The sequence below is a fragment of the Armigeres subalbatus genome, chromosome 3 (assembly GCF_024139115.2).
Source record: "Armigeres subalbatus isolate Guangzhou_Male chromosome 3, GZ_Asu_2, whole genome shotgun sequence".
Classification (NCBI taxonomy): domain Eukaryota; kingdom Metazoa; phylum Arthropoda; class Insecta; order Diptera; family Culicidae; genus Armigeres; species Armigeres subalbatus.
In genome coordinates, this window is record NC_085141.1 from 275,876,081 (window position 1) to 275,893,738 (window position 17,658).

The 17,658-nt window shown below is 39.2% G+C and overlaps 1 protein-coding gene across 1 annotated transcript; it reads left to right on the plus strand.

The window, feature by feature from the left end:
• The first annotated feature begins 255 nt into the window (after positions 1–255).
• LOC134219909 (zinc finger protein ZFP2-like) lies at positions 256–16,499 on the plus strand. The gene is made up of 3 exons (XM_062698807.1): positions 256–1,394; positions 1,464–1,500; positions 15,740–16,499. The coding sequence occupies exons 1-3, from the start codon at positions 422–424 to the stop codon at positions 16,224–16,226; spliced, it is 1,497 nt and encodes a 498-aa protein (XP_062554791.1). The 5' UTR covers positions 256–421; the 3' UTR covers positions 16,227–16,499.
• The last annotated feature ends 1,159 nt before the right edge of the window (positions 16,500–17,658 follow it).

Below are 17,658 nucleotides of genomic sequence, written 5' to 3' on the forward strand. Positions count from 1 at the left end.
TCTGGCAGGCACCTTACTTCCGAAGTTGGGAAAGTTAAATACCTGTATCTGAAGAAAAATCCCCAACTTCGGTATAAAAGGCGTTCTAACTTTGATCCGGATGGACAATAACACCCCCCCCCGAAAGCCACCTATCAAAATTTGGCTTTTGGAGTGAAATGGGTAGTTATGTGGCTTCGAAAACATTACAATAAATAATTATAAATAAATCACCGTGTAATTTGGCTACGTTCTTGAACTTGAATGTTTGACAGTTTTTGTCACTCCTTTGTAAACAAAAGCGTGTTTCTGCGGTCCGCAGTGTTTGTGTCCAACTTATCAATGTTTTATTCCTTTTTTTCAATAGTTTTAATTGGAAATCAATTAAAAATAGTAGTTTAGATATCCGGTAAGCAGTCGCCTCAAGTTACAGTCGGTGAAAATGAACTTTCAAATGTACACGGATGTATCCCGACTGTGCCGGATTTGCTTAAAAGACGCCACCGGGAGCAAGATGGAATACATCTACAAATCACCCGATCCGGTTCGTCCCAGTCTGCACACGATGCTCAGTGCCATCTGTGCGCCTGTATTCGATAGCGAAGATGTCCATGAACAAGTCGCAAGGGAATCGTTTGGTATGCCAAAGGCCGTATGTCACAACTGCAAATTGAAGGTGTTGGCATCCTACGAGCTGTACGAGGCCTGCATCCAAAGCGACCGAAAGCTTTGGGAAATGATTATAATCCAGAAAGAGCTATTAGACGAGGAACCTACGAAACCACAAGAGGACGTATCTGATGAAGAAAAACAACCAAATGAAAATGAAAGCACGTCAAAGGACAATCCGTCTGAATCCATCAAAGATGATAACGGATTAAACGATTATCAGGATAGTGACACGATCCGAAATACGGCTATTATAATGTGTGATCTTTGTTCTGTTAGTTTTAAATCGAAAAAGACCTTCCGAGGGCACATGAAAGTAACTCATCCCGATTCGATAAAATCCTGTCAAGAGTGTGACGAAATATTTGTCAGTCAAATTCTGCTGGACGATCACATCCTGTTCCATCGGACCGGAAAGAAGTTCTCGTGCGTGGTTTGTAAGAAGCGATTCGGGACAACCACCGCCCAGCGGCTGCACGCTCGTACGCACGTTAACTACATGCCGCACGAATGTGATCAGTGCGATAAAAGTTTTCCCACGGCCACCGCGCTGCACATGCATGCCGTTCGACACGCCGGCCAGCGTGCCATTGCCTGCGAACTGTGTCCGTTGCGATTCTACACCAAGGGTTCTCTCAAGTTGCACATGGTAACCCACACGAAGGAGCGCAAGTACGCGTGCGATATCTGCGATTCCAGATTTACCGCACGGGATTCGCTGATAAAGCACACAATGAAACACTCAGGTATGGTGTTGGAAACTGGTTCTGCGAACATGCGCTTCACTAAATTTATAATCTTACGTTTTATTCCAGGAGAGCGCCCGTTCCAATGCACCGAATGTTCACTGAAGTAAGTAAAAAAAATATTCTAGATTTATTTTTGCCTGAATGATTGATTAGTATGAAATCTTTCGTATACGTACAAAATATCCATTTCAATCAATAATGATGATCGTTATGAAATAAGAATGAAATAACAAAAGCTCTCTTCAGACAGTTTACCGTTCCCATCCCCAACATGTATAATATTATCTAGTCACTTGCCACAATAGGAAATAAGAAGGGTAAAAAGGAGGTATTTTTGGCCAAAATTATAAATCCTGCAATAAATGGTGGTATTCATCATAAAAACACAGATAAGAAAAATATTTCCTGTGGCTTCAATAGGGTATGGGACCGATTTTCGGCATAGTATCGATTGTTCTAATTGTTATTCTTGTTCAGGCATTGAAAACGTGAGTGAAGCGGACGAGCATTGATCTAATTCAATCATAGCATCAAATGCCAATGAGTGAACAGCCTTGCTCAGATGGATACCAAACAACGATTATGAGCGATCGTTGGTGCGTAAAAAACGAACAACAGGGTTCGCCAAGCCAAACATGGTATGGTATCCAGGGAAGCTACGACTGGAGCATTTGTATTACGCTTGATCTACTAGAATAAAACCAAAACACATCAGGTGTTCTGCTTTCAAGTTGCTGGGATGGAGAAGAGAATGTATCGAAGCCTCCCATGTAGTGTATCCGAGTTCCATTCTCATAGCGGACTTAATTTTTTTGTTATACTCAACGTATCCCTGGGCCGTGGCCAATCTACGTTGTATGACACTAGGCAATACGTTTACACTGCTGGCTCAAATTTTTAACGTGACGATTAATATATAGAACTCATGAAATCAATGTGAACTCGACTCGTGGAAAACTTATTCCAGGTTATCCGAGGCTTGTGATAGACCCTTTATCACAACGGACCTTTCCATCCACTGACTGGTAGGCTCGAGCGTCCCGTCCTCTGCTTCAGAGTAGAGTGGGGCAAGAGTACGCATTTAGTTTTCAATCGATTATGTGGCCTTTATGAAGCAAGCTTATGCATATCAAATCAGTGTCGATAATTCATATACTCTTCCTTTATGTTACCCAGTGGAAAAAATATTGAAATTATTGAGATTCGTTTTAGTAGAACCTCTATTGCAAGACAAGTGAAAAACGCAATCTTACCCCACCGGTGGGGTAAAAGTGCGCATCGGGTGGGGTAAGAGTACGCATTTATCCAATCATGTGCTTTAAGTATATATTAACAAAAAATAAAAATTAATATCATTTAATTAATATTAAATGAGCATATATTAGGGAATGTTTAAAGATTACGTAACTCTTGAAGGGGGAAGGGGTCCTAAAAATGTGCACTTCCATACGAAAAACCATTGTTTTATATATATACAAAAAACTACGGAGGTTAAAATGGGGCTACCCCGTTTGGCATAAAGTCATTTGGCATAAAGCCGTTTGGCATAAAGTCATTTGGCATAATAGTCGTTTGGCATAATGGTCGTTTGGCATAACGCAATGAAAATGATCTTATTTTCAATAATCATATTCTTTACGCAACTTAAGGCTGGACTTCAACATAGACTTCTTGATATTGACAATAAAAAAGGCGCATGCTTTCAAAGAAGGCATCATCAACTCTTTTGCATTATTCCGAGCAATCGCGTAATATAAAAAAGGAATTATCTCTCCTTTCGCATTGCACCAACAACAAGCAGTATCCTCCCCTTTCGCATTGCATCGAGCAAACGCGTGGTTTAAAAGAAGGCATCATCAACACTTTCGCATTGCACCGAGCAAACGCGTGCTTTAAAAGAAGGAATGATCTTTTTTGCGTTGCTCCGAACAAACGCGGCTTTAAAAGAAGGCATCATTAGCTCTTATTTATTGTCCCGAGCTATTGCGTAATTTAAAAGAAGGAGTATCCTCCCCTTTCGCATTGCACCGAGCAAACGCGTGATTTAAAAGAAAGGCCACATCACGTGTTTCGTCTATCTCGAGCGACCGTTTGATTTAAAAAATGAATTCAAAAAACAAAAATTCAATAAAATAGAATTACTTTTACTTACACTTTTTGGGGAATAATACGTTATGAGGAATTAGTAAATATATTCTGGGAAAAAGATTCAAATGGTACACCGAAAAAATTCTTTATATTGAATATATTTGTCGCACACATAAATTTTTGCAATTTGGCAATTTGTACCCACACATAAATTCAATAACTGCATATTAGAGACCACACATACATTTTATTTGATTATAGATTATATTTGTACTTCGCGTGGAGAGTGGTTATGTGTGCACTAATAAGAATCATGAATTAAATTAATGGATTTTTGCCAATAAAAATGTGTGGAATTTTTGTAGTGTACGATTCTCGACAGACAGTTTTCTGGGAAATTGTAATGAACCTAAATCCTTGATAAGAATATCAATTATTAAAGTGTAACCATCTAAACTGAAAGAACAGACTATGTGCAGATGAAGGGAAAAATCATATTGTAATTATAACCTACATAAATGCCAATAACAACTTTTCTGAAAGAATTGTCATTTTTCTGAGTACATATTGTTTTTAATCAATTATGCCAAACGACCATTATGCCAAACGACTATTATGCCAAATTAGTTTATGCCAAACGGCGTACCCCCGGTTAAAATATATACCAGGTTTCGCGTTGCGTATACAAAGGCATTTTCCTTAAAGAAAGTTCACCAATCACGTAACGTAAAATTTGGCTATTTCATCATCCCAGCCCCCCTATCTTACACTATTTATATGAATCCTCTAAAAATTATATGGATCGTCACACATCTCACAACCCCTCCCAGCTAAGCGTTGCGTAATTTATGATTGTTTCTTTTGATTAAATGAAATTATCATTTAGAGGAAATTGTGTTTTCGTACTATGTTTAGGTGTACAACAAGTCCTAATACAATTTCATTATTTCGCTTCAGTGCTTTGTTCGCTAAGTCCTTTCTAACACTGAATTACTTAAACTTATCCTAAAAGCTTGTGATAATTTCAAATTCTGTCCCTATTTTCTTAGTTGTGGATTTTTACGCTTTGGAAGAAGTCTTATTTCGGCCGGAGATACGGGTTTGACATCATAACTTGAAGATTCATATGCGTACTCTTGTCCCACCGGTTCCTGCGTACTTTTACCCCACAGTCCCAAAATTTATACAGTTAATGGTTTTGACTTCTTGGAAAACCAACCGGATTGGTGTTCTGTACCATAAAGTACTCTAAACAATAGGTTATCGAAATGTTATAATCTTCACCTGATTGAACGTATATATGGCAATGAAATACTAGTTGCGGAAATCCAATTATTTTTAGCAAAATGACCAAAAAGTTATCTAACTCCATATCTCCCTTGTTGTTTATTCAAATCGTTTACAATTACACATGATAATAGTTGGCCAGAATACCTGTCAAACTGATGCAGTGATGCTAGTTTATCTTTTTTTATTACTTCAAAAAATCGAAAACGTACTCTTACCCCACGCGCACTCTTGCCCCACTCTACTCTAAGAGAGAATAGAAGATAGAGGAGGATAGTGTGGAGCGGCTTGTTGATCGCTTCCGGCGACTGCTATGGAACCTATTTATTAGAGAATTGTTTGTAGAGATAGAAACGGTTGTATTTATGTTCATGATAGATGTTTAGACAGTTCGGGATCGCTATACTATAGAGTTTGTTATAGCTTAGATGATTCATACTTATGGTAGAAGGGAAATGATTGAAATCCGTTTTCAGATGATTGTCGAAGAAGCTATGTAGATTGATATGATAGAGGTACGTGCAGTTTGGGATTAGTATGATCACGTTGGTTTAAGTTTGGAAACATAAAATAGAAAAGGAGGGAGTAGGGAGGGGTGGGGGAATATCTAACCATTTGACGCAGAAAGATTAAAATAATTAAACTGAATTAAAATAAATCAAATAAATTTTACACTTTTGGTCGAACTTGAGTAAAAAATGTGTTCCAAGCGTGCCCACCGAATTAAGTATATTACGAGTACTGATAACCTATGCTACTAATAAAGCTCGGGATTAAAAAATGGAGGTTGGCATTGTTATTGCTCATCAAAATATAATATTATTCTAGATATTCTCTTAAGTATGAAAATTGAATCCTAACTGTCCCGAAAGGTTCTATACTATTCCCCAGAAAACCATTCCCAGAAAACCATACCCCAGAATTCCATTCCCCAGAATGTACCATTCCTCAGAAAACCAATCCCCAGAATGTACCGTTCCCCAGAAAACAGAATACATAGATGAAAATGATTTAATTTTCTTGTTTTCTTACAAACATCATCGCAAGACCATACAAAAATTATTTATTGTGATGAGTTGGATGTGTAAGGACCACTGTGGTAATTGTTGGAAGCTATTAGTTTCAAATACATGTGCCTTTTAGCATAATGACCATAATGACCATGCGACGTGACGCGGCTCACGCGAAGGAATAACAGTTTTAGCGATGAAATGTCAAACTGCACTGTCGTGTCACGTCGTATCACGTGGTCATGTCTATTCTGGCTTCACCACAAACAAAAAACACGCCTTGATTGAGGAAACCAATAGGGGTCCACGCATTTGCCCGGAATAAGGCAATTAAGTCGATGATTGCTCCTTTTAAAGCGCGCATTTTCCCTGAATAGGGCAAATGAGTCTATTTTTTGTGCCACGCACGCGTTTGTCCAAAATAAGGCACACGAATAGAAAAATGAGTAAATAATTCCTTCTTGAAAAGCACGACTTTGCCCGAAATAAGGTTAACGAATAGGGGGCCCCTTAGCCGTGCGGTAAGACGCGCGGTTACAAAGCAAGACCATGCTGAGGGTGGCTGGGTTCGATTCCCGGTGCCGGCTAGGCAATTCTCGCTTAACTTTTCAAAAGGACCTAAGTAACATTTTTTTCATGAATTAATTTGAATACTGCAATCAATAGCTTTCATGCTGTTCTTATGATTGCGCTATTCAAATTAATGGGCATAAAAGTATCACTGTGCTAGCCTCATGATATACGAATGCAAAAATGGTAACCTGGCTTAGAAATCTCGCAGTAACTGTAGAAGTGCCAGTGTGGGGATGTAATGCCAATAAGAAGAAGAAGAATGGATGATTCTTTCTTTTAAAATGCGCATTTGCTCGGAAAAGGCAAATGATTGTTTTTTCCCCGAGCCATTTTTTCATTCCGGTTTTTTAGTTGCCACCGGTTAGAAAATCTTTTTTTCTCATTGCAGTCTTTTTAAAGGTATGAAAAAAAATTCTGGGATATGGTGCATTCTGGGGAATGGTTTTCGGGAGAATGTTTCATTCTGGGAAATGGTTTTCTGGGGAGTGGTTTTCTGGGGAACGGTTTTCTGGGGAATGGTTTTCTAGGGTATGGTTTTCTGGGGAATGTTATGGAATCGTCCCGAAACTGCTTTCACCATACTGCCACCCCGAGCACAGCCGCCTCTGCCACTCATAGGCAATGTCCCTCCCACCGCCTTGACAGTCTCCAGAAGTATCTACCACAAGATTTGAGAACTATAATGAATTATTAACATGTCAGGCCATTATATAAAATGATTTGTTCAAGCAGAGGCATCATAGATGCGGGAACGACATCGCCATCAACGATAGGGGACAAACATGCTCCACACGACAGTGCAACAATGCACCGAATCGGGGACCTCCTAAACTGTTCTATGCAACGCAGAGTTTTACCCTCTCTTGCGTTAGGGTCTGTTCACAAATTACGTAACGCTTTTGGGGGGAGGGGGAGGTCCAACTTGCGTTATACTTTGTTACACCAAAAGGTGGGGGAGGGGGTGGGTACTACCAAATGTTACGCATAACGCGAATAAAAATTTATTTCAAATGTTTTTTAATCACTGATTGAAGTAATCGTTGACATGTCTTGACGATGAATACGCATCAACCTATCCTCTTCACTACCATACTTCCCATAATTGTCCCATGTTAGTCTTTGTAGTCAGAGCCGGCTATTTTGGTGTATTTTTTTTAATTCTAAAAGACAGCGAGTTTTGATCGAAACATTGTTGCTAAATTTCTAGGCATTTTTGTGTCACGATGAACATTCACGATTGCTACAGATTATATTATTTTATAGAACGACCTCGTAAACGACGCTTTTGTTGGTATTGTATTTCATGATTAAATCTTCCAAACCAAAGCCAAAGTTATTAAAGGCAACCCAGCTTCAACCATGTAAAAATTGAATTTAAGTGATATGCCCAAAAACTATTTGAATGGTCATGGTCGCAAACTCTATTTGCTTTTCTGCCTCCGTGATGACCTTTTGTTAAATTAAAAATCACGTAAATAAAGCAAAAAAAATGCTTCTCTACTAGCTGCATTCTTAATATCCTCGATTCATAATATCCCATTCGTATTATTTTTACCGGTGTTCAAAAATACTAAAACCTATATGTTTCAGAAAAGGAAAAAAACTGCCATTAAAATTTTTATAGTTACGCGTTATACGGGGGAGGGAGGGGGTACCGAAAATGTTACTTTTTGTGACGGGGGGGGGGGGGGGGGTCAAAAACTCGGATTTTTGCGTTACGTAATTTGTGAACAGAATGTAATGCTGAAAATAAGCTCCTAATCATTTGATGGCAAAAAATAAAAATAAAATGAAAACAATCAAACAAAATTAAAATATTCTAGCTAAATTTTACTATTTTGGTCGAGCATGGGTCAGCCGCCTGACACCCGCGTTGAAAAATATGTTCCATGCGTGCCCCCAACATAAAATAATAACGTGTGCTAATCACTACTGATACTAAAAGATTTAAATGGAATTAGGTATTGTTCCCGCTTATCAGGGGAACTTGGCCGGAACCCACTGCACTTTTCTTTCCCTTTCCACAAACAATTACCATCATTTGTGATATTTCAACGGAAAGGCAGACAATCAATGCAGTTAGATTGCCAGTTAATACGTGCACATCGTAGCACTGGTGATGCATCACAGTCGTATATATTAGAGTGGGGCGTCATGGTCATTTTTTCAAATAAATGGTTTTTCGAAGCCATTCTGGGTCCTGAACAACTGTGCAGAATTTGGGATCGATTGGTTGCTTCCTCGCTTTCCGTATCGCGTTTGAAGTTTGTATGGAAATTAGTATGAGAGAACGTATATTTTTGCATTTCTACTACTAGAGGTTTCAGTTCATCGTAAACCAAGAAGGCACGTTGCTGGAACGTCCACGAAAAAAGTTATAACGCTTCGAACATTGAGTGTTCGAACCATATGCAAAAAACCGTTTATTCTGCCAGCACTGTCGTACTACGTAGAGCAATAGTTTAACTGAGTGTTATTTCAAAATAATTGATCTTATAGGGCTATTGAGCTAATGGGAGCTATTCGGAATTATTTCACTAAGAAAAAAATCCGACAAGAAGGAAAAAAAGGTTTTGCCCTTCGATAACCATAGGTTGTCCGGTAGTGCTGGCAGAAACATTGATTTCTTGCATATGATTTGAACAATCAATTTTCGAAACGTAATAACATTTTTTGTAGACCTTCCAGCTACGTACCTTCTTCGGCAAAGTCTTTCGGCATCTTCCAGACTATATGCTAACGTATTGAGTCACGTGATTGATGATAAATTGAAGCCGCTAAGAGCAAAAATGTAAAAAAGTACGTTTTCGTTTTGGGAAGACGTGATAGAGCCCTTCTTCGTGTGAAAAAGATTGCCTGAGTTTTCGATGCGTTCGTTTTAATGCGCCACTTCTGTTGGAACTCTTCAAGCTTATTATGTGCATGTTGCAGTTTACAGATGATAATTTGAGGATCTTCGCCCGAAGCAAGACGTCCGCAAAAAAAGCATATACAACTTCGTCGACCTTAAGCGTATCACTTGTAAAAATGTTGTAGAGCGTGGGACTCAGAACTGACCCCTGTGGAACGCCATATGGGATGCCGTGAGATTCTGACCTACAGCCATTGATTGACACTCGGAACGATCTTGCTGCCAAAAATGACAGAATAAGCTTGACTACATGAAGGAGACAGTCAGACCTATGTATTGTCGGCGTAGCACCAAGTTAGAATTCGGAAGTCGGGACTTCCGAACCGAACTTTCTTCCGAAGTTTTATTTGTCAAACTAATTGATGCGTTGTTTAGCGCATCTTTATGCGAATCCAGCGCACTACTTCCGAAGTTGGGAAAGTTGCCTGTATCTGGAGAAAAATCCAACTTCGGTATAAAAAGCGGTATAAATTTATTCCGGATAGACAATGACTTGAAAACAATTGTCTATTGCCAGACCGAGTCATAGGCTTTTTCGACATCCAGCATTATCATGCCAGTAGATTTTATCATGGAGAATCCTTGCTTCACTAGTTTAGATATTCGAGCTAGCTGGTGGTTTGTAGAATGACCACCTTTGAAGCCAAACTGTTCCGTAGGAATTATGTCACACGTTTCTAGATGTCGATTCAGTCGGTTCAAGATGATTCTTTCCAAAACTTTATTAAGGCAACTTTGCAAACTGATGGGACGATAGCTTGTAGGGAGATTAATATCTTTGTTTGGCTTTAGGATGGCCACTACGTTCGCATGTTTTCACATACCAGGAAAATACATCAACCTGATGCAAGCTTTATTGACCTTTGTCAAGTACACCAGCCTTTTTCGAGGTATTCGCTTCCAGACCCATCCAGACCAGGTGCCTTTTTGTTCTTAAGCCGATGGATAACACATTCTATCTCACTGGGTTTAGTGAGCGTAGATTGTTCGTTGTTTAACTCGTTGAGTCTCGCAAGCTCCTCTATCGTTTGGTTTACTTCTTCTTATTCCTTGTTCTTGGATCACTCGGGAGCGTGTTGTTATGCGCTGAAGCAAAATTTTCAGCAGAAACTCTTTATAAGAAACCCTGACTTGGCAAAGGAGGTTGGTATTTGATGCTACTGCGTAGGTTTTCACTAATTCTCCAGAACTTCTTGCCACCGTGAGACAAGTACGAATAGTTTTTTTTCGAAATTCTCGTATTTATGAGCAGCACATTGTTCTCGTATTTGTTGGGTGAGGACGTCAACGATTCTTTTGAGGAAAGGATCTTTAGAACAGCAGAATTGTCTCCGACGAACTTTACTGAGTCAGATCAGTAGCTTTGTTTGGTTAGGAAGTTCCCGTTTTTTTTTTGGAAAGGCAATTGCATTCTGAACTGACTGTTTCAGCTGCCAACAGTGCTGCGACGAAAACGTTAAAAGCTTCGTCGATTTTGTCCGTGGTGTCCAAATTGTTCAGCAGAACCGAAGAAAAATCAAGTCTTCCTTTGACAATGTTTGTAAAGCGGTGTTAGTCAGCACGATGATAATTTTAATATTGGTGAACTTGAAGCTAGACTGGTCTTCCTGTATCAATGGCGAATACCACTGGAAAGTGTTCTGACGGGAGTTCCTCAACCGTTCGTGGTACACATGTTAATCTGGTTGTTTGATAGGACTAGGTCTAGAATGGAGCGACTTATTCCGTTAGGAGAAACTCGAGTGTAACTACCTGGATGATGTATGAGGAAGTTCGAGTTTTCATATTCTTGAAAGAGTATTTCGCCTGCTTTATTTTTCCTCGAGCAATTCCAATGATGGTGTCTAGAATTGAAATCTCCTACTACGAAAAACGGTTTCGTAAATCTAGTAAGTTTACGGATATCACTTTTGAATTTGTTTGAGGATTGTACGGTTTGGAGAACCGGGGAAATAAGCTGCAATAATGCGGACAGAATTTGGACCAATTCTTATTGTTATACTAATGGTCTCAACCGCGTTGGTGTCTAACCCATCGTCAAGAGTGAATACAATTCCTTTGCGAACAAAGATAGCGACACCACCCCCGCGATTTGCTGCATCAGTTGAGCGATCCAAGCGCACCAAGGAAAAAGTTATTGTGGTACATGGAAATACTCGGGTCAAGCCACGTTTCGTTTCTTCACTCATTTTGACGTAGTTCTGCCTAGCAGGGCAGCCCTTGAAGTTTGCAATTTGCTCATCGGATTTTTGTTCTGGTGAATGAATCATCGCCTTCCTCCCGTGGTGGCAACAAGCAATCTTATGTGAAGTATAATTCCCCGCACTGACGCATTTGGCTTCCAGGTTACAGTTCCATATTCCATGTCCAAACTGCTGGCAACGAAAACATTGGACGGCTTCAGTTGTTTTTCTTGAGAAGTAGCGCCAGTTCACAATGACGTTGAAAAGGGCACGCGTTTTCTGGAGGTCTTGCAGCTTCATTGATCTCTTGGAAAAATGTAGAAGATACAGAGCAGCATCTCTGTTTTTCATTGTATGCAGTATTCTCTCTGATGGAGCAATATTGTTATATTGCAGTTCGGTTATTACTCACTGAAGCTCGAAAGGTGGGAGACCAGCAATAACCACTTTCACTAGCGTTTCATTGCTAGTTCCATGTGTGTAGAACTTAACGTTTTTAACTTTGAGAACGGCAACGATCCGGTTGAATTCCGCTTTTTCCTTCACTTGTAGCCGAATCCCAGATTTGATTATTTTTTGGGTGTAAGTTTTAGAATCTTCCGTGGACGACATCAGTTGGTTGGCTTGTGATACTGACTAGAGGCCTGAATAAGAGAAACGCGGATAGGTATGTGCCGCCAATCGAACCGTCAAAAAACAGCAGCCAATCGAGCAGGAGACCTGTCAAGCAGCCAAAATGTTGGCTCAAATACTGAAAACGGCCAATTTCGATTTCATGCCATTTTTCAATAAACAAAATTGAATGTATTTTACATTAATTTGCAATAATATATGCAAGTCATTTATAGATTATGAAATGAAATTCCATTGTTTATTGGATTCTATTGTTATGTGATGTGGACACATAAAATAGCGGATTGTGAGATTTTATCTACATAAACCATTTCTTCCTTTTCATGTGTTGTTCTTCGATGAAGAAGATTGAATGCAGTGTTGGCAGAGTCATATTTTCTATCCGCGTTTCTCTTATTCAGGCCTCTAATACTGACCAGTTATACACAAATATTGGTGGGCATCGTATTTTTTGCTGCGGACGGCTGTCTGTGCTTGCTCTCTTGTGGTCCCGTGGAAATTTTTACGTCGTGCATTAGTTCTTCATACCGATCGTTTCCATTGGCACCAGAATCATTCATAGAGCTACTACGATCACGTTCATGGTTGCTAACCATTCCATGAATCTCAGTTTGAGATGAGATTAGGCGGATTTTGTTTTTGTCGTAATTTTTCCGGATAACTAATGGAGGACGGCCCGTTTGGACCATTTTTCGAATTAGCGACATTCGAGGAACTGCTCGGAGTGTGTTTCCCCAGGATTGCAGATTTTATTTGTTTGCGAAAAAACAATCAAAATTTCACCGCCGTATGGTAGACCAAACTAGCCGATTTGACGTTATATGTTCGCTCCAAAAACAAACCCGGAGACCCAAGGCATAATGCCATTTGGCATAACGACCGTTTGGCATAAAAACTAAAAGAAATATAAAAATTCTAGGCAGAAGCTCGATTTACATGTGTATTATTGCCTCATTCTGGGCATATGCGTGTTTTAAGGTCACTCCTGACGGAATCCCAGTTTAAAAGTGCTCGCGGTTTCGGGGGCACACCACTCGATTCGGAAGCAACGCACAACTGTTTATTTTTTCACGCATGCTGCGACGCAGCAAGCGTAAATCAACGAAAATGACAGTTGTGCGCCGCCTCTGAATCGAGTGGTCTGCCCCCGAAAACGCGAGCACTTTGGAACTTGGATTCCGTCAGGAGTGACCTTAAGAAGTGATTTACTTTTTCGCCTAATTCCGGGTAAATTTTAATTTAAATGGATTCAGTTGAAGAAATAATGTGCTAATTTGCCGTATTTCTGAAAATGTGATTTTTTAAAGTTTTTTATTCAAATGCGTACTCCGAATGGAGGAATGATCTACTCATTAGAATTCTTCCAAACAAATGCATGCATGCTTTCTAGGAGACATCGTCTTATTTAAAAGATGGAATTGTATTTGATACATCTTTTCAACGATTATGCCAAATGGTCGTTATGCCAAATGGCCTCGAGGTAACCAACAAATTATACCAAATGGTCTTTATGTCAAATGGCCTTTAAACATTTAAATCGTTATGCCAAACGGCATTATGCCAAACGACACTATGCCATATGGGCTTCCCCCGGAGACTATGGGACTATGGATATATCGATCAACTCACTTCGATGAATTGAGGTGATGTGTGTGTACACGCTAATCTGAAACAACCCAGTGGCCGGGTCGACTCTACCCGGATTTTTTCGATATTAGCGGTTGTAGTCTGGGTATGTCAACAAAATGGATCTGAGTCAGACGAACCCGAAATCTGGGTAAATGGAAATTTAAACATTTTCGGATACAGCAACATGGCGCCGACGTTGCATTTCGGAGAAAATGTTGGATTTTTTCGTTGTATGCAGCAAAAATAAGGTAAGAATGGTTAAATTTATCAAATTGTCGGCACGCCGGCAAATGCTATACGTTGGGGAAAACTGTATATTTTTAACATTTTTATACAATAACAATATTCTGCAGCGAAAAGAGCTGAGTACCGGATACCCAGATTTTTTCGCTTGTGCTGTTACCCAGATTTGAGTTTAGGTACCCGAACCCAAATTAGAGTAACCACGGTTTTGCTGAATTTGGGTCACTTTGACATAATTCTGGGTAGCTCCAGGTTAGCGTGTTTTTCTGTGCTCAAAATCTGCCAAAATAACTCACCTCATTTTCTTGGCACTTAACACACGAGAAAGGCTCCATGACCGCTAGGTTAAATCAAGACAAAATTTTCAAAACGACTTATCTGCTTTTGTAAACAAAGATTCGAACGTCGATTTGACGAATCTGATAGCACTCTCACGCAAACCAACACTATCAATAGGTAGGTGAAGGTTTCGACTACCTGGTGATGGCGTTGCTTTGTGTCAAAGTGCTATCACTATCAGATTCGTCATATCGTCGTTTGAGTATTTGTTTACAAAAGTAGATAAGTCGTTTTGAAAATTATGTCTTGAAATAATACAATAGGTGGAACCGGTTTCACGGAATCGGTCATATCTCAGGTGTTTGTTGTCTGATCTGCATATCAATCAACTCAGGAAAAACTTAAGTTTCTGTAAAAAATATAAAAAGGATCAATCACCCAAGTGAAAAATACAAGCGCTTAAAAATAGCATTTTTGACATATCCTCAAATATTGCAAAAAATATCTAAAATCCGGCGACATGGACAATTTGAACCACTTTTCCAAAACTTGATTGATTTGGCAGTCAAACGCTGTCAGAATCAAAGAAATCGATTGATATTTCATGGAGTTATGGTCATTTGAATTTTGATAAAATTTTGCCTGTCCCGATCATTCTGTCCAACTCCTGTACATCGGGGTAAGTGACTCAATTGGTGTGTGGAGATAAAGAGTTCTGCTTTAATCAGAGAAATTCAAAGTATCGAGTCGCCCAGTTAGTTTCCGGCGTAACCCGCAATCGCAATCGAAAATAGGATTTGAGCTTTTTTTGCCCGTAGTTTGAATTATCGTTAAACGAATAAATTTCATCAATAATGAGCATTTGTGGTTCTAAGGGAAAATTATCAGGTAATCCCATTTTCTATTCTTTTACTATTATCAGATGAAGAACACCCAAATAATAATTTAAATAGGATGTATTTTGTCAAAAATGCTTCCTACACACGTTTGAACATTCATGGTTTTCTAAAAGGTGACGTTTACAGTCTGTTCAGATTACGAGATGTTACACGATAACTTTAAGATCAAGAGCCTCCTTATTATAGCTTTATCCTGATAAAGCTTCTAAGTCGGAATAGGCTCTCAAAATAGTTTTAGCTATATTCTCAATATTTTGAAGAACCGTGATTTTTTTTTTCAGGTTTTAGAACATGTGTAATTTAAACAGTTCACTATTTTTGGTTTTTATTCTTTCAAAAATGAATGTATTCAGGCTTCTGATTGTTTAGGTATTTGATCACAATTTGACTTCGAATAAAATTATTTTTAATTCTTTGCATTGAAACTGCCATAGCATCATTCCATGAACGAATATGTACAAGATACAGTAATGACTCGATTTTTGGCATGTTCAAATTTGATCTGCCCCTGATTTCGTCTAATTTATAATGATAGTTCGACAATTTATTGCTAGTATCGTTTATCAAACCAAAATAAAACCAACTGACCAAATCTTTATTCCGCCAGGTTCTTCACGTCGGGCAATCTGAAGCGCCACATGCGCACCCACACCGGAGAGAAACCGTACAAATGCGCCTACTGCGATCGCTCGTTCCGCCAAACGGCCGATTTGCTCAGACACAGCCGCACCCATGTCGGGGACAAACCGTACCGGTGCGACATTTGCACCGACACGTTCCGTTTGATAACGGAACTGCGGAACCATTATTCGGCGCACTTCAAACCGGGCGAAAAGGGGGCAGCGGAAATCCTGAAAAAGCTGAACCAGAAATACGTCGACGGTGACGTGAAGAATCATTTTACCATAACGCGAACGATGCATCGGCGATTCGAGGCGGATAAGAGCACCAAAAAAGGAGGAGAAGAGGAGGAGGAGACGATGGAAACCGACGACGATGATGTCAGTCCACTGGAACCGGTACCAGAAGATGCCGCTGACGAAGACCTAGACGAAATGGAGTTAAAATATGATTTAGTGGAAGTGGTGGATTGAAGGAAGCCGGAAAGTGGAATGGAACATGTATTAGTATTTGAAAATACTTTGAACCTATGCTCGGGGTGAAGCCAAGACCAGTTGAAGGTTTTTTTTAATTTAATGTTCATGTAGTTAAGCTCGTTAATATAAGTTCACAAAAATATTTGATTTTTTCATATTGAGAAATGGATTTGGTATTATGTTTGATTCCAAGTGATCATTGGCGCTCGAGTTTTGGTTATATCTGGACATTGTTGATCATAACCGTAATAAATGACGAAAATCGTAAAACTCTCTTATTTATGGCATCACATTGTTTCAACGGACACAACAGCGACGATTTGATTTAGGTTTCTTCGAATGACCGGTTTTGAGTTTGTTGCACAAGAAGATCAAAGAGTAAATTTATTAATATGCACATGCTATTTTTCGATAGGAAAGCTATTGTTGCGAAAATTCGTATATGTTTATTACAAAGCCATACAAAAGTCAATACGTGAAGAAAAATGAAGACACATTCCAGCGTAACGCGACACCATGAGGAGCCGACTTTCAGCGAGAAATTAGGTCTGCATTCGAAAATTAGCTTCGGGGACATGTGATTAATCCTCACTAAATTTCTCCTCTTGACTCCACCCCCGACAACTCAAACCAAAATCAAACAGTTATATTTTTTTTCCAACCGAGTCGCCAACTGTCAAATGGTTGTTCGAACAACTTCACACACGTTCAAACAAAGCAGCAACCGAAGCGTTTTCTTGGGGGCGGAGTCAATGTTCGTCAAACTGCTTGACTGGTGTTGCATAAGCCATTGTGATACTGTATCAAAAACCGAAAGCTTCTTATTTTTTAATTCAGAAGCACATTGAATTCGCGTAACGCGACACCATATTTCTGCACCTAGAGTAACTTCATGAGAAATGGTCCGATTTTGGATATTAATACCTACACGACAAGAAAGTTCTTGACGAGTACTAAGAGAATCTGAAATATTACTTTTCCAATGTTTGTACTTTTAGTATAGTATCAATTATACGACTATTTTCGTAACGCGACTCCATTTCAATGTCACTGTTTTTAAAGTACAAATATCTCATGAAAATTAAAATTTTCGAAGCAATACAATGTGCACTCAAAAAGGTTTTTAAAAACTGTATTTAATTACGTATTCACCAATACATTTGCCCCCAAATAGGTGCGATGGAGCACATTTGTAAAAATTTGATGCGGGAGTCTTTTTTTTCATACTAAAAGTCTGCAACTTTAATTGGCTATTAACCCTTTCCCGCCCACGACTTTTTTCAAAGATTTCAATAGAAAGGAATCATCTTTGAGAAAAATGCTAGAACAAAAGTTATTTGGCATAGCCAAAATTAGTGGAAAACGAAAAAAAAGTTTTTGATTGTTTTCAATAGTTTCACTGTTTGTACTCAAAATTGATTATATTTCC

Bases quoted from the DNA above. Each gene is read 5' to 3' on its own strand.
- LOC134219909 (XM_062698807.1), top strand. From the start codon at position 422: ATGAACTTTCAAATGTACACGGATGTATCCCGACTGTGCCGGATTTGC. The intron at 1,395-1,463 runs GTATGGTGTTGG...GTTTTATTCCAG, and splicing joins GCACACAATGAAACACTCAG to GAGAGCGCCCGTTCCAATGC. The intron at 1,501-15,739 runs GTAAGTAAAAAA...TTATTCCGCCAG, and splicing joins TGCACCGAATGTTCACTGAA to GTTCTTCACGTCGGGCAATC.